The sequence below is a fragment of the Pholis gunnellus genome (assembly GCF_910591455.1).
Source record: "Pholis gunnellus genome assembly, chromosome: 12".
Classification (NCBI taxonomy): Eukaryota; Metazoa; Chordata; class Actinopteri; order Perciformes; family Pholidae; genus Pholis; species Pholis gunnellus.
The window spans coordinates 2,455,877-2,476,476 of NC_136539.1; the positions used below are offsets into that span (position 1 = coordinate 2,455,877).

A 20,600-nucleotide genomic window follows, 5' to 3' on the forward strand; every position below is an offset into this window, starting at 1 on the left:
CTTCATACCACCATCAATCAATGGAACGAGGAGGATGTTGGTGCCATAAGGCCTTTTAAATAAACCAACCACAGCACGTTAGGCTCTGGGGTCAGATACTTTTAACTGCTGCAAGAGTCCCAGCTGGTGACTTGAGTTTAACATGAGGCCTTACCATCTCACAAGTATCATATATTCACCCTTCTTCCCCCAAGGGCTGGAGGCGGGAAAGGGGGTCTGATGCAGCAAAAGGCATCAGCCCAGACAAAACACAGATTGTTTCCTTCCATACAATGCACAATGGTCCACTTGCTAAATAAAGTACCTCTTTTTAGGGAACACAGCAGGTCTATGTAGAATGGTAAACCACTGTGGCGCTGTTAGAAGGAAGGAACAAGTGTTCTGGACACAATGCCAGCATGTGGGATGTTGGCTATTTTAAGGAACTACTGCTTTCCTCTTTCATTCTCTGTGATCTCCAAATTGATATTTGAACCACTGGAATTTTGGTAAAACTACATCTGAAATTGCATAGAAAGTTGTTCAATGTTATCTACTCAAAGGTATTTAATGATTGCCTGATAGCTAAGTCGGTTAGCATAGCAAAGCCTCTCAAACACTAAAGGACGGACAAGTGACGAATGCTTCTTCAACTGCTTAATTCATGTCAGTAGATGTCCCAGATGATGTTTGCAACTTAAATATTCAATGAGACCACTAAGTCAGTCCTTCATCTAGTCAATGAATAATGCTGTTGTGTTTGCAGATAAATATACGGCAATATGTTTCTTATTGAAAATAAATTGGAAAGACCAAAACCAACAATGAACTAACCCTACTAACAGTTATGTGTGAATCTAAAGTTAGTGTACATCTGTACGTTTGAAAGGCCTCTCCTTCTGTTATGGTCAACACTGCCGATTAAAACAATATTTTTGATGAAAATTCTACTTTCTGTCAAAGACAATCACTGAACGTCAGTGCCACTGGGATTTGTTTTCATAGCGTTTTAAATGTCCATGGCCTAGTGCACCTTGATGAAGTCTTCGATGATTATGATGATGTAAACAAGACCACATGAAGTCTTCTTAGCTTAGTGTTCTTGCTGTTTTATAAATACGTGGCCTTTAATTGTGAAACGCACAAAGGTTATGCAAAGTGACTGTAAATCTCCCGTGTGCTTATTGTGATACAAAGAGTATATGTCTCAGGCATCATGGTCCCGATGGATACAGCAAAGCTTTACCAAGAATGCACAAAGCAAACTGTGGACAGCTGTAGCGTAATGCTCTCTGGCACTGTTAACAATCCTCACAGTGACCAAGGTAAAAATGAAGTACTGTAAGTAAAGATTTATTGTGAAGAGATGCTTCACAATAAAAGAATTTTATACAAGACTCACAAAAGACAATTGACAAAACAGTAATGGATGTGATAAGTGAGCTATATGTTAGTTCAAACGCTTCAAACAGATCTATCTACACTTAAGGCAACAATAGCGTAACACGATGAAAATGATGGTCACTATGATGGATGGACAAGGCAAGAGTTTCAAGAATCTGATCATTAATTTTCATTGGAATAAATGGAAATAAGGCCTGGAGCTGCAGGACATATTATTATTATCATTATTATCTATAATTATATATTCATTTGTTTGTGTGAAGAGTGTATGTAGAGCAACACTTTATTCAATAAACTATTATGTGACAGTGAATTTGAAGATTAATTTATGGTCAACTCACAATAAAACATGGAACCTCAAAAATCTGTGTTGTGATTTGATTAAAAATAGGAAAATATAAGAATTTGTTTCTTTCTGTTGCTATGTTTTATGTTCATGTACATACAGTTAAAACACCATTGTAGCACAACTGTTTTTTGGCATCTTTGCTCCACAAAATATACTCATTGAATCAAATGAGAAAACCCTCATGTAGGGTCTTACCCTCCATGGATGAGTACCACATGTATTTTGTTCTGTGTTGCATCCTTACAAAGTGACGGAAGCAAAACCACTCACTACTTGGCTTTTAGTGTAACTCAGGTACAGTGCTAAAGTCCTCACTGATATTCCTGCTTTTAGCACCCAAAGTGTCAAAACGTCCCATTTTAGGTGACAATGCATTATCACACATCTAATCTGCGGCTGCATGGGTGGGGTGACTGACAGCAGGACACTCCTGCTAAATGCTCATATATACCCTGACATACCCCATACAGCTGCAGAGCTATTCATCACCAACAGATGTACAGCAGAGAACAGTGATCTAAGTATGAAACGATAATGCAAACACATTTAGCTGTCTACTTATGGTAAACCCATTATGATCATTCTGTTCTTATGTATAATCATTATATATCCAGGAAACCAGCAGGGTTGAGAGGATTAGCTCTACTTTATAAATGTGTTCTGATACAAACACTATCACAGGTTAAAAAATCTAAACAGTAACCTAATCGAAGTATTCCAATATTAACGTAACTTTTGGATTACCTCAATACCTAATACAGAACGAAATTCCCTACCAAACGGAATTTCGTTGTATCACTACAATGACAATAAAAACCTCTTTATCTTTATCTTTATAGCATCTTCCCAACACAAGTCCCAAATTGTTTTTTCAATAGTCGTATTAGTAGTATTGACATGTTAGCTAGGCTAGCTAACTCTTACCTTCAGTTACCTGTGTGTAGCTAACGTTAGCGGTTAGTCTCTCTTTAAATTAGCTATGGATTCTTGGATGATGACAGCATATTCACAGCTGGAAGGCACTATCCAGTGATCTTGTTCTCTTTAATGCTTTACGTACGAAATAACGGCCAAAGTTCCACGCAGTGAAAGCATGTTTTTCACTAACATTAGAGGCCATTGTGTGCATGGTAGTATCATGGGCGCAGACATGCAATAGAACCAACCACCTCTCCCACATAGGAGCCAGACACAGTCCTTATAGTTGTTTAACTTGTTTTTGTAGTTATTTTGTGTTCATTTTGTGAATCTTTGTAGTTGATTTGTGTCTCTTTGCAGTTGTTTTGCCCCTTTTTACTATGAGTCTTTTTGTGGTCTCTTTGCAGCTATTTTGCATCTCTTTGTAGTCTTTTGGTTTTCATTATATGTGTCTCTTTGAGTAACATTTTATAGGTGAAGTTAGGTCAGTAATCTATCCAAGGGTAGTATATTGCTCTTTATTTACAAATTTGTTTTAAGGTTGTAATCCTGCAAATAATCCCCATTTGTATTAAATGTAACAGTATAAATGTATCCTAATTACATAACATTGTTCCATGTATTCCGCCTGGAAACCAGCCGTTTTATTCTGGATTTAGAGACAAAATACTGTAGTTCTTAAAGTGTAAACTGTGTGGAACAAAGTACTTTACTGTTCTATATTGTACTGTTTATTGACACACTGACCACTTTTGCACCACTATTGTACTTAAGGTTTCACAATACCAACAAATTCTGTATTAGGCAGACATGACAGAACTGTAATGGAAAAAAAAACATGAGTGAAAGATTGATTTTCAAAGTACATTTTGACGAAAACATTTTCCCACCCTGGCCACTATCTTAGGCTTTTAATGTGTGGTGTTTTTTTTCCATCTTGCCAGCCAGAAAGAAGCTGTTACTTTTGTTAAAAAATGTACATTCAGATATTGAATGAATCTTGGAGCCGTTCCTTCAGGAGGTGCCACTTTAATGTACCCTGGTTTCTTGTTACCTTTGTACCATGAGATCAAAAATGATCCAATACTTTGAGTTTTGGCCAAATAACCTCAAAACTACTGACATCTCCATCAGCATCAGCTGTACTTTGCATTTTGTGCGAAATGTTAACATGCTAACACACTAAACAAGAATGGTTAACATGGTAAGCATTATAATTAAACATCAGCATGTCAGTATTGTCATCATGAGCATGTTAGCATGCTCATTTGAGCATTTAACGTGGTGCAGCTTTACAGCATGGCTGTAGATTCTTAGTCCTTTTAAAACACTTAATGTGGCCTAACCTTGTTCTACAGCCACAAAACAGCCTTATGAGTGGATGACGGGCCTTTTCCTCTCAGTCCACCATTTGAACAAAGTCTCAGAAGAAGGGAGGCCCTCTGGTTCTAAACCAGTAATCCAGGGGGAAATAATAGACACGGGGTTAATAAGGATGATAGTCCTTTAAATGCGTAAGAATGCAATGCATGTTTTTCACACACAAAGCACAAAATCTTTGTTAGGATTTCCTAGAAGATCTTCAACTTTTTACGTACAGCGCACCAGACAAACAACGTGAAACAAACCTAACCAATAATCATAATAATAGGTGAATTTCTCTCTTTCACATAAGCCTTGTTTATAAATCCATGCTGCCATCAGAGTATGAAAGACACTGACTGACGTTCTCGATGGAGACATCATGTGAGCTGGCAGCAGCACAGGGCCCCCGAGTGTAAAAGCTGTTCCCTGTGTTTAGAGTGAAAAACCTGCTTTGTGCTGAATCAAAAAGCTCTCCCCTGGTTTCTCTATTCTCCTCCTGGCTGCACATCTCTGTGACAGCGCTTCCAGGAGCCAGACCCTCGCCACCACCACACTTCCCAACTCCAAAACCCCTCTCACCCTCTCATTTCTGTCCATTAGCAATCCAGAAGGGGAGGTTTTGCTGTAAAAAACAAACAACAACAAACAAAAGACCAAAGTGGGGGCGAGGAGAGCGGAAGGGGTGTGGAGGAGGAACTTCTGTGTGAAATAATTGCGAGAAACAATTTCAAACAGATGTCTGTTTGGACTTGGCCCTGGGCTCGTGTCCCCGTTAAATATAGTGATTTGATTGGAAAACAAGCAGCGTGAGGTGGGCTGGCGGCCAGCCGGACCATGCGGGGCCTCTTTAATGACCCCCAAGGGTCGAAGGGTCGTCGGAGTAAAAGCAGATCAGAGAGGATGTGAGGCTGGCAGCCAGGACAGGGCCCATAAATCTAGCCCATTCTCAGAGGAAGCTATCTTTTTTCACTCCGCCATCAGAATTCAAATACAATCACAATCGTCACATTGTGCTCCCGCCAGTGTGCAAAGGTTATAATTTAAAGCTAGCAGACAGAGTTGGGAGGTTGGGTTGGGTGGTAGTCGACTTTTGGGAGGAAGGTCAACAGGGTCGTGTATTTTAGGCTCTATGAGAACCAGTGCCCAGGGGGTTGTGGGAAACTGTCCGACAGATCCTATTAAACTCTTTGATTACTAAGACTTGGCTGAAAAAGCAGGACATTCATAAAAGTATGACTGTGAAATTATTTCACACCAACAAGTCATAGACATGTTTATTCCAATCCACTAATTCCAGCCCATGATCCCAGCAGTAATGTACCATGAATGGGATGCATTATTGCAGTGGGAACAATGTTTGCGAAGTCAAAATCTCTGATGGCACAGCTGACCGAGAGTTTTTCTTCCAATTTTCAGCCGGCTCAGCTTTTCACAGATGTGTTAATGCAGGGTGGACAGCTGCACTTTATGGCAGAATGGCGCAAGATGATCAGGATCATTTTCATCCCCACTGACCATTGAGGGAACACAAGTGCTTTTTCAGTTTTAAAAAACTTGGTTGGGCAGCCAAAGAAAGAAAGTGTGAGAGAGAGAGACAGAGAGAGAGAGACAGAGAGAGAGAGTGAAGATCATTTTTATTTCTTTTCCGCAACAAAGGGTTTAGTCAGACCTGACTGTGAGCTGAGATCAGTGTTACACAGCTCTGATGCGCTCTCTACAGGGGAGGAAGAAGTGCGGTAAAATCACTCCAACCCTCACAGGCCACGTTTTGTACAGCGTACATGTCACGTTTTTAATGAAATTATCTTTTACTGAACTCTCTCCCAAGCCTATGCTTAAAGTACATTCAACATATAAATAATAACTATCAGATCTGGTTTGTTGATTCTTCTTAAGATGGCAAAACGTGCCATGAACACATTATAACATATCTAAATATTAAGATCAACACTAATGGGAGCAGTGCTGTTTTATGATTAATACCTTGACATGGCAATCAACCGCAGTAAAAATCATTTGTGGCCATTCTTTTTTCAACAAATGTGACATTAGATCAAAACCAACAATGTGTGTCTCTCAATACTTTCCAACTCCCCCACCCTGTCTGTGGCACTCCGCTTCATTTTTTCCAAAAGTTGACGAACTGTAGTTTTTAGCAAACACTACACAAACAAGAGAAAATAGAGCATTTGTTTGGGACTATTTTATGCGTATTTATGGAACCAGGACCGGGAATGTGGGGTTGAGTCAATTAAACTACTGTGTGTGCGTGTGTGTAGGTGTGTGTGTAGGTGTGTGTGTGTGTGTGTGTGTGTGTACGTGTGTGTGTGTGTGTGTGTGTGTGTGTACGTGTGTGTGTGTGCGTGTGTGTGTGTGTGTACGTGTGTGTGTGTGTAGGTGTGTGTGTGTGTGGGTGTGTGTGTACGTGTATGTGTGCGTTAATGGTAATGAAAGAACATGTCATGGATTAATGGCTCTATTGGATACACACACTGACACAATACTGGCGTCAGTAAGATCAATTCTTTGTTGGTTTTGGTCTTTTAGTGACAATAAGTAAGATTTTAAATATTACTAGCCTTATTTTTTTAATTATTGCTTATGAATTTGAAAATGTAAATCAAATTGCACTGTGGATAATGCAGGCTGAAGGTCTTTTAATAGTGATATGTGAACACACTGACAATATTTTTGTGGCTGTCCATCATGAGTCTGATTAAGTCATAGGGTTGCAATGCTAAATGCGGGGAAAAAAACAGTGGAGTACTCTTAATTTCACTGTAATTTGCAAAGTGAGTGGATTTTATATTCCCAAAACTTATACTGTCTTCTCTAACACATTCTCCAATGAAAATGTACCCTCTACAGTCTACAGAGACACACAGCAGGATGACAGAATAACATGCTTGGTTCACTTTATCAACCCGTACATAATGAAGATGGAGTATTACTCTGATCTCTGACAGGGATAAGCAGGCGAATCATATTTCACTCGGTCACTTGGACCTTGTTGACCCTCTACACCAGAGGTGCAAGTTTCAGGTTGTGTGGGTGGCAGCAACACACTGTTCACTGACCAAAGCCAATCACGGAATGTGTGACGGAATGTAGTGATTCAGTACACTCGTACGCATCTCAGGTGGTCATCCTTCTTTGAGTATTGAAAAAGCATCCCTGTCTTCTCTTTAATCTACACCTGTTTGGTATCCACAGCTCCCTTTCACTACAAAATGCTAAAGTGAGGACACACGTATCACCGGAGTGACCTTTGATCCCCAAAAGATGACCCTCAGAAGATTTCCTTTCAGCCATGTGTTGCAGTGCCACATCTGACTCAATTAATCGTGACTGACACAGCAGAGAGACAGAAACACTGCATACCAATGACCAACTTAGCTTGTTATTGCCATTTTGTAAACCTGCCAAACTACGGCTTACTAAGGCCTTCACAGATGAAACAGCATGGAGATACCTGGGCAATAATACTGCTTGTATGTGTAAACTTATCTCCATTATCCTAACATGCTGTATATCATGGAATGCGATGTGACAAAAGATATTAAAACTGAACAGAAGCGTATGATTTGTTGGTGTCTTTATGTTTTCTCTCATGGAATGTAGACATACGATCTCGTACAGATGTTTGACACTTGTTGAGCCATCTGCTGCTCTGACATCAATGTGACACGCACTAGGCCTGTCTCCTGAGGGTGGAGAACCTGCGCTCACAAAGGCCAGAAAGCAACATACATATTCAGTAACAGGCTCCACACCTCGCTATTCATCACGACCCACATGGCCACACGGCATCTGCAGCAACCCTGCAAGAGCTTTAGCAGGCTAGCCTCTGTCAATAGAAATGGCTGAGTGAGAAACAGATAATTCCCCGATGACCATTCAAACCTCAGATGACACAGCAAGTCAGACTGTCCATCAACCAGAGGCGGGAGATCTCCTGTTTGGCGACCCTGCGACTCCATCGCCTGCCACAGGGACACACCATCCTCCTCCTCCACCTGCGAGTTCACTTACAACCATCTGTCTATTGTTGCTATGCACCCTAAATGAGGGGATGCTAAAATGTATTGGCATCCTGTGAACTGCTTTTTGCATCTCAGCCTTTGGTTTGAACATGAATTTTGGTTTTCAAGACATCAAACTATAACACTCATATAAGGGTCATCTGCCACATATGTAAATAAGTTGCATAAGAATGCTGTTTTCCAATTATGTTCCCTTATAATGCAGGGATTCATTTTATGCAATAGTGAATTTAGGTTAGCTTTAAAATGACCTTTTTAATTAGATATCCTCATCTTGTTTAGTGGTCTTAGGCAACTATTGTTTCGCATAAGTTGTATGAAGGGCAATCACACTGTAAAACACAAAGCATGGGTTTTATCATCTTTGAGCTTGTGGCGCCCTCCTGTGTGTGATACAGGTAAGAACATCCTTATCTGGACAATATATCTTGATACTGTAGCATATAAATCAAATGTGTATCTGTATGATATATTAGTAACTAAGGCATGTAAACAAAATGACTTAGTAAAATGCTCTACAATGTATTCGGGATACTGAGTTTGAGGATGGTGATGTGCTTCTGAAGAGTTTCACTGGATAGCACCACATGGTGCAGTGCAATTTAAATAACTTCTTACACCGTCATGTTACAGTTCATCTTTATTAAAAACGTAATATAAAAATCAATGTCATCATTGTTTTTCATGGTATGCAAAGAAAGCCATTTGAACAAAAAGTAAAAACTGTTGTATTTCAAACATCAATTTATGAATAAACACACAAAATCCCCCCCCCCCCCCCCCCCCCCCCAAAATAAACATTTAACAATAGTCATTTTTGTGTAAGCAAAACATTGTTTAAAAGGTTATTTTATGTAAATGAGTTAATCAATAATCAAATATCAACAATCAAATATACTACATTGCACATTCTTACATAGTTGTTAAAGCAAACCATTTTTATTGAATAGTAAATGTAATGTTAAAATATATGATGCAGATTATATCATTTCATGGAACAATATTATTAAGTTGCTGTACAACACATTTATTCAGTGAATGGAGAACATGATAAAAGGTAATAGGTAAAAAATGTATCTCTATATAAGAGATTGAGAAGATTTCTGTTGCGTCCTAACCACTCTCAACATGGCGACGGCTGAGACGGCAGCTCGCAGCTAATTATGCTAACAGCTCTAGCAATACAAATGATGGTGAAAGTGCTGACAGTGCTAACAGTGTTTAAATGAGGGGGAACAGGACGGTGGGCACTACGAGCTGTATGTGCCGTATAAGAGCAGTGCAGAGTGGTGGCCGTGAACTAGCTAGCCAGTGAAGCACGCTCACATGCACAAACATGCACATGGTATCAATAATGTAATGTGCAGAGCCAGGGATGCACACAGAAACATAACACTGCGTTCATTGATTACGCAACTTTATCACTTTTCAAAGTACACAATAGTGTATCACACCGATGGATCCACAATGTTGGAACAGGCTGCTTCAACGTTCACTTAATGTCAAGTGCAACAGGGCCTTTGATCGAGAAACCGATAAAGAACGACACTTTTGACTCCTGGGCATGCCCACTAAGCTGACTTTGAAACATTGGGGTGATTTCCAACTTCAGACCTGGGATACAAGTATCTGCCAGAATCAACTTGTTCTTCACCTGGCCAGTGACCCTGCAAAGGCGCTCCTCCACCGGCTTCTCTTTCCATATTTTTCCATTTTCCCACATTAAGGTGAAATCTTCCTGCCCAGCCCTGATGCACCTTTTGATTTCCCCTAAGTGTACCAGTCGTTCATAGCCCTGCTTCTTCCCCAGGATGAAATGGACAATGGGCCTTTTGCCATTGTTCACTTCATTCATCAAGATGTGATAAGAGGTCCTCATCTGTGAGATGTGCATCCCCAGACTTTTAGATAGAACCATTTCCGTACAGTGCTGCTGTGGCCACAACAGCACAACTGCAATGAATTGCAGTGGCAAGTTCTCATTTAATGGGATTTGCTCATCCAGAACTTGGCAAAGGAGATGAATTAGGTTCTGGTAGGGCTGAATGTGTGGTGATGCCAGTCTGATACAACTCAACACAACATTGACATAGATGAAGTTGATTTTCTCCTTCACAGTCGGGTTATGTTCAAGTGCACAAACAAAAGCAGAGAGTCTGGCGATCTTCTTCATTATTTCAGGTGAGATGTCATTTGAGAGACAATTCAGAATCCCAGAGTAGGTATCAGCTTTTTGCATCTCCAGGTATTGTCTTGCCTCGTGTAGTTTCAGCATGTTGTTCATGGTTTTATTCCTCAAGAGAGCTGCAGAATCAGTCTTGCAGAAAAGCTTTGCATACTCTTTGAAGCATCTGAAAAGCTCATGAAGCATTCTTTGCTCACGACTGTCTTTCATTCCAGATCTGGAGCCCAAGTTCACATAAAAATTGTCAAGGAAGTCAAAGTTCATCTTCATGCTACATCTGAGGATGCAGAGTACATCCTCAAACTGTTTGAGGATTTTGTAGTATTGTGTGTGCTTGTTGTGCCGTTTATCATTTCTCTCTACAGCCTGAATTTTCACATCTCCAGAGAGAACTTCACTCAATATGTCATGGCGGACATTGTCATGAGAAAATACGGGGGTCTTTGCCAGCACTTTAATGACAAGTACGCCGACCTGAATTTCTCCCAGGCACCCTGCTGTATTAAAAGGGCATAATCGCTGACTTGACTCTTTCTTGGCAAGTTTCTGTGCTTCCTTGAATGCTTCTATTGCTGACTGAGCCATTTTGAGAAACATTTCCAATTTCTCAGGACTTACAGGTTCTTCCTTGTCGTTTGCAATGGCATACTTCAGCTCATGCTTGACAACTTGTGCTAAAGTGTCGGCGAAATATGAGCTGTCTTTGGATAGATCTCTTGCTCTCAATGCCCAAACTTGTGCCTCTGGGAAATCTGTCTTTTTTAGGTAATAGTACCTGGCTAGTAACTGAGCGACAACTGCATCTTTCGCAAATCTTTTTGATGCATTTCGTAGCACCATCTCTTCCAGTCCTGGGGTTTCACTTGCAATGTGTTGAATTAGTGGAGAAAACTGAGATTCATCCTCTGAATAATATCTCTTCACCAAAATGTGGCGAACGTCTTGCAGGAGTTTGTCTTTGCCTTGTGTGCTCTCATAAAGCTGGTCTGTGGTCAGCAGAAGGTCAGTAATCTCAGCTTTGTTCACATTGTGTGTTGTTCTAAGTTCCTCCAAACACTGACTTGCAATTCTTGAATGGATCATTTTCACAGCTTTAAAAACTACCTTACCCTCAACTGAGCAGGTGGTAATAAAAGTGGAAAATTTCCCAAATCCTTCTTCGACTTTGATGGTTCCACAGACTGGTTTTGGTTGAAGACCAAGAAATTCCTCACACAGAGAGACGGAGAGAGAGGCACTCTTGCAGTATACATTCAACAGAACTAAAACAGCCAGGAGTTGTGCATGTTTCTGATTTATGTTGAAGCTCTTCAGAGTTTTGCGGGCCACACCCTGAACATACTCTGGATTAAGACAAGGATTATTCTTCAGGATCATGAATCCATAGAACGTGTCTGCATTCTTGTGTGTTTTCTCTATATCTCTAAGTTTTTCCTCAAACTGTTTCTGCTCCGTCTCAGAGAGATTGTTTCCAATGAATACTGTCTCCTCAGTTTGATCAGTCTGTTCAGAGGACTCTGACATCATACAGTTCAGGAGAATTACCTGTGCAGACTTAGACGGAATGTTTTTCTTTGTACATTCTTCATCAATGGCCCGCTGCAAGTCAAATACTTTTTCCTTATCATCAAAGTGATCTATCATCAGCAAAACAGGGACCCGTGGTAATTGCTCCTCATGGTCATACATTAAAAGTTTGACGACTTGATCAGCGACTTCAGCAAATTCTGCGTTGCTGTCTCTGAGGACAGCACAACGGAATTTGTGCCGGAGAGCCCATAAAGTATGCATGGCCAAAGTTGTCCCACCACATCCGGGTACATGCATGAGGTTGAACAACACGCAGGCTTTTCTCAGGGAGCACAAATCTGGTATGACTGTGTTCATGATGAAGTCAAACGTGTCTCGTTTGATAAATGGTGTAGATCCAGGCTGCTCTGAAAAGTAGAAATTCCACCATGACACTTGTCCTCCTTTGTAGAAGTTCTCCTCTATGACAATTTTGTCCTCGTTTCCTCCTTCACATTGGTTCACACATAGTACCTCCAAGGTATTCAAGTCACGCTCCACTTTCTTCTCAAGAAGCACATTACTTCCCCCGCCACATGGTAGGAAACGGCTGGATCTACGGTTTTTTGACAAAAGACTAAGGACAGTGCCGTTGACTTCAGTAAAACTGAGCTCAGATATGCATCTGTGAGCAATGTTGATTCCACACCGAGCATCAACTAGGTTCGTCCAGGAGGTAAATGCTTTTTCATTGTCACATATACAAAGGATCTGCTCTGTGCCTCTGAGCTCCTGCCAGAACGTACTGAAAGACTCAACAAGAGGGTCCATCTTTTTACTCACTGTTGACCAAAGTAAGAAAATTACAAGAAATTTCTTGTTTGGAAGCACATCTTTTCGACACAAGAAAGAAATCACATCTCGAACAGAGGACCCCTTATCCATCAACCACTCGTCTATGTCTGAGGGTGCCTCACCCTCAATCCCTCCATTGCAGAATACCCAGCTGGTGGTTCGAGTTAATTTCAACTTGTTTGCAATGTCCTCAACCCCTTCTGTGATTTTATACTGTTCTGGTAAATGGACATTCACTGTGCTCAATTGTTTAAAGTGACATTGTAACCCATCTTTAGCTGATTCTGGATCAAAGTCCAAAACTGCTATTGGGTTGAGCTCTGCAAGAAATCCTAGTGATTCAAAGTGGATTGGGTGTGATTTGTTAGTTACTATCACATACCGCTCAAAGTGTGACTTATCTAAAGACAAGGATCCACCAGTTATCATCTGACTTAATCTGGAGCCCTGAGTACTGCTTTTTATCACATTAAGGTGCTTCTCTTCAGCTTGTTTTCGGAGTTGTGCTCGCTGTGCCTGACCGGCAACAAACTGGTTGTACTCTTCCATCGCTTTGGCAAATGTGGTTGGTGCGAGGAGATCCCTGCTGCTACCGCCGTCTCGGACAAAGAATTGTTTCGATGGTTTTGTTTCAGCTGCGGCCGTTTCTTTAACTTTTGCTTTTTTCTTGGCTTTTTTTGTGTCCATGTTGAAAGTGTGGTAGATGTTTTCTTCACACATCGTAGAGTCAGGGACTATGTCCACTTCTATCACCCATTTGTCAGATGATGTCTCATTCCTATTGAGAACTCCAACAAATCTAGGAGGTTTGATGCAACTATGAGCAGTCTGTTTGTGCTTATGCTCAAAATAATCAATGGCAGAGTTTAGTTTTTTTGCATAAGCCTCTCTGTCCTTTACAACCACTCCCAAGACTTGACCGTGTCTGAAGTTTGGTTCGTCTCCTATTCCAAAATGAATGGTGCCATTGGTGCGGCTGTTCATGCAAGCAGCTGCAAAGCGGATAACCTCTTCAGTTAACCTGGCCATTGTAGATTCATCTGCTGTATAGTTAAAAGCTTTATACTCATGGCAGGGTTCAATTAAGTCTGAGGCGCCTGATTCCGTAATATCAAGAATGTCGCTCTCCATGTATCTATATGTATCATTGTACCTACAGAATGGATAGGGCTTGCATGGTCCTCTAGGCAGATTTGTTGAGCTTGTTGGCTCCTTCTTTAATTTCACTATTTCATCTCTGGTATGAATGATAAGTTTTGCTGGTCCAAAAGTCACTCCGATTTGTTTGAAGTCTTCTGTATCTAAAAGCAAAAGACTAGGCCCATTAATGTCCTGTTGTAACAGTATCTCTGCAACACTGTCATCTACATCGTCCAACTTGAGAGCCCATTCTCTCACTTGATGTTTACTCCAATCCTTGATGTCAGGTGGCAGATCTTCATCCTGACTCTAAAATACAAAATACAGTTATTTTCCCTCGTTTTTAACTCAATTCACTGCACACTTCTTAGTTGATCATCATTTAGTGTTTGTTTCAACTGTTATTCACCTTCATTTTGCCTTTATGTGCCATGACAGCGTTGGTTCCTCCCTTCTCAAACGTAGATCACTGATGCTACAGAAACAATTTAAAAAGAATATTCACAATGGAGGACTAGACAATGTACTGTTAGCTTACAAAACACAAAATGGCAGGGATTTCAGCTTTACCTTTAGTTCTCCTGGTCATCCATGATAGCTGGCTCTTTTTTCACAAATCTTGACCACTAGCGCTGTAAAAGAAAGTATAAATATGAATATATTGATATAAAAAGAAATGTCTCAGCATATTTAGGACACAGTCACAAATGTTAATTACATTAGTAATGAAATTATCCGGTGATAGTCATATTAACATGCATTTTTGATTCAAGCATTATTGACAATTGGGTACACAGTTTTTAACCTTTTCTGTCTATAAATACAAATAAATGACATTCATAATGACACGTAACATTGTATTACTGATGGCCATTATTAAAGGCAAACTCAATGTAGGAAAATAGGGCAGGCCATGATTCCAGTCCATGGACGATGACAGTATTTTCACAACTTGAAGACATAACTTGTACTGTACTGTGATGTTGATCCCCTTTTCTGTTTTACATACTAAATAATGGTGAAATGTCATTATTTACATATTTGGTATTGAGGTATTCCAAAAGAATCGGAAAGTGATTCACTTACGTTACTTTAATATTGTGATACTTGAATTAGGTCGGTGTTTTTCAACCTTTTCTGAGCCGTGGTACATTTTTTACATTAAAAAGATGCCGCGGCACAACAACCAAAAAAGTTACAAAATGACACATTGTAGCATAATATAGCATATATGCTGACAATTTAATGACAAGTCTCTCAATTTGTTGATCCTTACTCGGTGTAAAACCTGGGCCTGTTTAGATGAACACAAAGCTGATATCCTGGCAGAAACTGAAGAAAGGCGCACACGAAGCTCTTCCTCAACAGCTCTCAGTCTCTCTCTGTTTTTAGTTTTTATAGCAGTCATGCTATACGAAAATGGGAGCAATGTTGAAATAGCTCTGTTTGCCAGAATGGGGAACTCCTTGGCAGCAGTCAACCAAAAACTGTCCAAAGGTAGATCAGCAAAGCTCAGCTTTAAACAGTGTCGGGCCGTCAGGGCCTGCAAAGCCTTCTCTGCTGGCCTAAACAGAATCACAAAGTTATAGCTATTTTATAATTTAATATTTTTTATTAAATACACTACATGTATCATAATTTATAAAAATATTTTTCCCATTATCTTATTTTCTCATTGCACAGCTACTGTGTTCCTCAGTTGCTCTGCTTCCAGTGCAGCTTGTTTTAAGTAGAGCTTTTATCCAATCAGATTTCACCTCTGTGTCTCTAGGTAGAAGAGAGGCCCCAGGCCTGCAGACTCACAAGTGAATCCATGTGTAGTTTAAGTGAATGGGGACGATATTGTTGATTGTCATAGTGTTCAACCAATCAGATCTTTAGTTTGAGATTCTTAGACGCACCAGAGCCTGCAGGCCTACAGCTACGTCAGCATTAGCAGCAGCGCTGCAGTGAGATTCTGTGCTGTGATTGGTCAGTGGGCGAGCACGTGACTGTCGTGAAACGAAACTTAACAGCAGAGGCTTAGTCAAGAGTTCATAATAAAAGATATGAATGAAATTATGATATTTTTTGCATTTTGCTTGGTGTAGATTTAAATTTGTTTTTTTGTTTTTTAACACTCAATGGCTGAAGGAGGATAAACGGATTTGTGAGTTGGGATTTAACTGTGGGATTAATCTTTGTCAACAAAGAAAAGAGGATGTGATCAGCATTTGATAAGTCAACTGGTTCGTTTTTTTACATCTAATATCTGAATGGTCCTTGAGTGTGTAGCAGAATGCATGTTACTGCTGTTGTTTTTCCTGTTAAGCTAGTTAGCCTAGCACACCCAGAACACTTGCGGAGCATCAGCTGTTTTTTGTTGTGGTTCTTTTTGTTCCGGTTCAGCGGTCACACAGAGCGCTGTCTCCTACTGAGCGCAGAAAACATTATATTTCCTACATTTTAGGCTTCTGTATTTTCCAAATGCACTAGTATTATTCAAACGTATTGTTCGGTTTATAAGCCTCGTACCAAACGGTTTAATACAAATACGTAACGTTATTACAGCCAAGAAACGAATAATAACCCTAGCTGTGGCGCCATCCTGTGGTTATAAGGTGGTATTTCAGCAGTGAAGGCCCAGGTATAAAATGCACGGCCCGCCACTGGCTTTAAAGCACGGTCTTGTCTCAGTTCAGTTAGGTCCTCCTGCTCCTGTAAAGTCATGTCCAATCCATTTGATTTGTCTGTGGTTGTGAGCAGGTTTGCATTTCGGCCTTGCATTCGTGTGTTCAGTTCAGGCCGGTCTGGGTTAAAAATGCTAGGGCCGATTTTGTGTCCCAGTCCACACTTGCCTGTATTTTAGATAAGGACCAAATACTTTCTTGTGTGCCGCATTATCTTCAACGTGACACTCGCTAAATCCTTTCATAGCCAACTAAACATGTCTGCACTTGTAATGCAGAGTGTACGTAGTGTGTACTGCATAATGTACGGCTTAGTTATGTGGGCTGCCGACTTTTTCAATCCGGGTATAGAGTAATCAAAAATATTGTAGTCGCTATTGATGGTACCTTGACTATTTAAAAATGGCGGGTTTGTGCAGGATTATCCACGATTCTCTCTGACAAATCGGTGGTCTGTACTAGTGTTCTAATTCCAATTTCTAGTATCGGCTCAAATAGTCTGGAACCTCGACCGAGCTGGTACCAAAAATTGAGTGGTTCTATTGGCACCATCCATCATTTCTGCAAATGGAAATGCAAAAATAATGGTTCTAATGTTTAACTGAACTAGACGGCTTGGTGGAAAAGCAGCTTTAGTAGCTGGTACTGCAGTAGGCTCAGTACTTATTACTTTGTAGCTGGCTAAGTGACCTTCAAGCACAAGTTTTACCAGTACTATTATGAGGACTGGCTTGGCTCTCTGTCCTCGTCTCCAGCCCCTGCTCACTTCCCCCAGGCCATGTACTCTCCTCTAACTCCCCTGACCTTCCAGCCTCGAACCGTCCACTAGATGCTCCAGACGTTCCCTGCCACCTGCACACTTATTCCCACTTTACCTCATCAGCCCTGCACTTGCCTGACCTGCGTAGCTACCCTCACCAGTAAGGTGCAAAGATTTACACTGCACAAATAGCACAAGGGAAAGATGAAGACTTTGAGAAACAGTGATACAGAGGGAGTTGTATGAAAGAAAAGATAAGACTTAACTGTATGTACTGGAATGATTACGGTTGAGCTGTGTCTGTCACACTATCAAAGGGAAATTATCAAGTTTTACATGGTCAGAAGGTAAATGGCAAGATTTGGCTCTATGGGTAAGAATATCAGAAAGTCCGAAAGCTGAAAATCGGCAAGACACAACAAATCGACACATTCAATCCAATCCAATGTTGAATCTCCCCGAAAAGAAATTCAGCTGTGTTATAAAAAAAATAAAAAGGGAAAAGAGAATTAGATGAAATAATAATAATTGTTAAGAGAGAAGCTGACAACAAAAGAGAATGAAAGGAAAGGTAACAAGAAGTTTTGAGGAGATTGGAAAGCTTTTGGATTGATGAGGAAGCACATTTAATGGATAGAAAAAGGGAGGCAGGGACAGAAAACTCCTCATCTGTGTCTCAGTGTGTCAAAAAGAAGGCATGGACGAGGCAGAGGACGTGGGGGCAGAGGAGGTCATGGAAAATGATCCGACGCATGCTTTGTCTGGAAAACATAGATATTGGGCGAAAGAGCGTCCAGACGAGAAGCAGAAGGCTGATTGAAGCCATGAGGAGTCTGGGAGAGGGATGAGGCCAGCAGCAAATGAAACACGAGGTCTGGATGAAAAGTCTACATATCAAGGCAGTAATTGCGCCACACCTGACACACACACACACACACACACACACACACACACACCATTGAGTGAAGCAATAGAGCAGTAGGAACAAAAACAGGATCAAGATGACACTCTTGAAACTGGCACATATGATACTACAACAGAAACTTGTCTATGAATGCCCACACACACACACACACACACACACATCACGTTTTTGGTAGACTCAAGTGCAACAGTCAGTGATTAAACAATCTGTTTCAAACACCTCCAAAAATGAGTGGCAGATAGGTACGCTCAATGTTTAAAAAAAAAACTCATCAAAGTATACGATAATTAAGATGAGTATAGAAAATGTTTCTGTTTTTGGATTAAATTGTTAACTAGAGCTAGAGCACAGTGTAAAAATGCTCTGGTACATGTAACAAAGAAGTCCTGCATTCAAAATGTAAAATTACAAAAGTATTAGCATCAAATTATACTTTAAGTACCAAAAGTCAAAGTATACTTATAAGTATACTTATTATGCAGAATGGTCCATTTAAAATAATATATTTACGGCAGTCCTATATCATTGATATATAACTATGGATGCATTAATGTTGCAGCTAGTAAAGGTGGAGCTAATTTAAACTACATTGTATACTTAATAATTAGACTTTATACTACTAAATAATATATAGTTTATTACTTAGTTTATATTTTGTATTAAGAATCCAAATCTGCAAAGTAGCCCAAATAGTAACTAATATTGTCAAATAAACTAATAAATCAAATAGTGAAATTAAAAGTACATTTCCCTCTGAGATCTAGTGGACTAGAAGTATTAAGTTTCATGAAATGGAAATACTCAAGTTAAGTACAAGTACCTAAATATCCAAGTACAATACTTAGCCTAAATGTACTGAGCACCAAATTGTTAACAAGAGCAGAGTTCTTCATAGATCCAGCTTCTTAATTTTGCTCTCAAAGTGCACCAGATTGATGCATTTAACTGTAAAATATAATAACTTAGTCTCAGAAATCCTGTGTGAAACTCTGCTGCTGGTTGCTTCGTCCCACAGGCTGGCTGCTCTATATCATGTGACCCGCTTCCTGAACTTTTGCATGCTGCATTTGTGCCAATTCAAATGACGTAGCGATTAGGGTAGTGTTACCATCAGAGGCTTTTTGTTACCATGAAGTCCGTTTTAATCATTTGAAGGTGGGACAGTTGGAATTCTCCTTTGGGCCATCTCCAAATAGTTCATGACAAAAAGCATGATTTCATGATTACGTATGCGTTAATCATGATTTCATGATTTTGTCATTGTGCTCTCTGGTGCCAAATATGGTTGAAACATAAAACCAGGAAGATGCTTATAAGTGTACTGCACAATACCAACGTAGCTACTTTAACAAAAATAATATCATTTTATAATTGATTGCATATATGACAATGATATTATTGGGTTTGATAGGATGTCATAGTGGAAAAAGATATATTCTCAAAAGATTGTAAATCACACAAACATAAAACCTGCAAGTGGAATGCAGGAAGTCGTTAACATAGGTTAACAAAAGCCACATCACAGAACGAGGAAACATTGCTTTTCATTTCAAATGATGTAGATTGTAGCATTAATGTTAGCTTTCACACGTTAAAAAACATACTGACAAAAAACCACTCACCATCCGGACGCATTGTGAGCAGACTCTCCGCAGACCGCTGAATTCATACGCGTCGTTCTTCAGAGTTCGTGTGACAGACTATTCGAGACAAGGAGGCTGAAGTAAAATACATCTGTCTGTGCCGGATCGCAGAGAAGAATAAGAGATCAGTGCCGACTGAGGCGGAAAACAGTACCTCGGGCAGTGGGCGGGCAGTTCTGAGGAAACGAAACCAAAGAAAGCCAAGACACGATACAAGAGCCAACAAGACTCACGGATCCGTTAGAGCAGGGGTGGCCAACCCGCGGCTCGCGAGCCGCATGCGGCTCTTTGCCCGGTTTCATGCGGCTCTTACGTTCATATCGAAGTTTGTATTTGTGTTTTTTTAATGTTCGTGTTCGCTTCGCTTGAGTTAAATACGGTATTTTCGTCAAACGCGCATGTGCGGCCACAGATTACGTTCCTCGTCGACCCATTTAACGCCGAGACGGACTGTTTGAAAGCCACACAATAAATACAATAAATCTGGCTGAGCAAAGGTATGTGTGTGTGTGAGGAAGGGATAGGGTGATGTTCATGTGTGCCCATGTGTATGATGTGGCTCTTTGCGGTAACACAGTAAAAAATGTGGCTCTTGGTCTCTGACTGGTTGGCCACCCCTGCGTTAGAGTGAAGACATGATCTCTTTCGCCATTATCCTGATGACTTTGCATTACTGTCTGCTGTGTCCTCGTTTAACCGTTTCAATCCTTTATAGCAGTTAGAACATCTCCCCCATTGATGAAAACAGCACCAGCAGCAGAGTATTATGAATATCTGAATGTCATTTGAGCTAACTTTACATGCACTTCTCTCAAAAACTATCCAGTAAGATTACATTACATTTGACATGGAGATA

At 40.3% G+C, this 20,600-nt stretch overlaps 1 protein-coding gene across 2 annotated transcripts; it reads right to left on the minus strand.

Moving 5' to 3' along the window:
* Positions 1-8,876: 8,876 nt before the first annotated feature.
* Positions 8,877-19,846, minus strand: LOC306704280 (sterile alpha motif domain-containing protein 9-like). Of its 2 annotated transcripts, XM_079170554.1 has the most exons (4): positions 19,724-19,846; positions 14,318-14,379; positions 14,157-14,222; positions 8,877-14,056 (listed from the first exon to the last, which is right to left on the minus strand). In XM_079170554.1, exons 3-4 carry the CDS (start codon positions 14,178-14,180, stop codon positions 9,551-9,553), a joined length of 4,530 nt encoding a protein of 1,509 aa, XP_079026680.1. In that variant the 5' UTR covers positions 14,181-14,222; positions 14,318-14,379; positions 19,724-19,846; the 3' UTR covers positions 8,877-9,550. The 2 variants fall into 2 exon arrangements, with proteins under 2 accessions (XP_079026680.1, XP_079026681.1); XM_079170555.1 differs by lacking the exons at positions 14,318-14,379; positions 19,724-19,846 and having other exon boundaries at positions 14,157-14,266.
* Positions 19,847-20,600: the final 754 nt, after the last annotated feature.

Bases quoted from the DNA above. Each gene is read 5' to 3' on its own strand.
- LOC306704280 (XM_079170554.1), bottom strand. From the start codon at position 14,180: ATGGCACATAAAGGCAAAATGAAG. The intron at 14,057-14,156 runs GTGAATAACAGT...TTTGTATTTTAG, and splicing joins CACATAAAGGCAAAATGAAG to AGTCAGGATGAAGATCTGCC.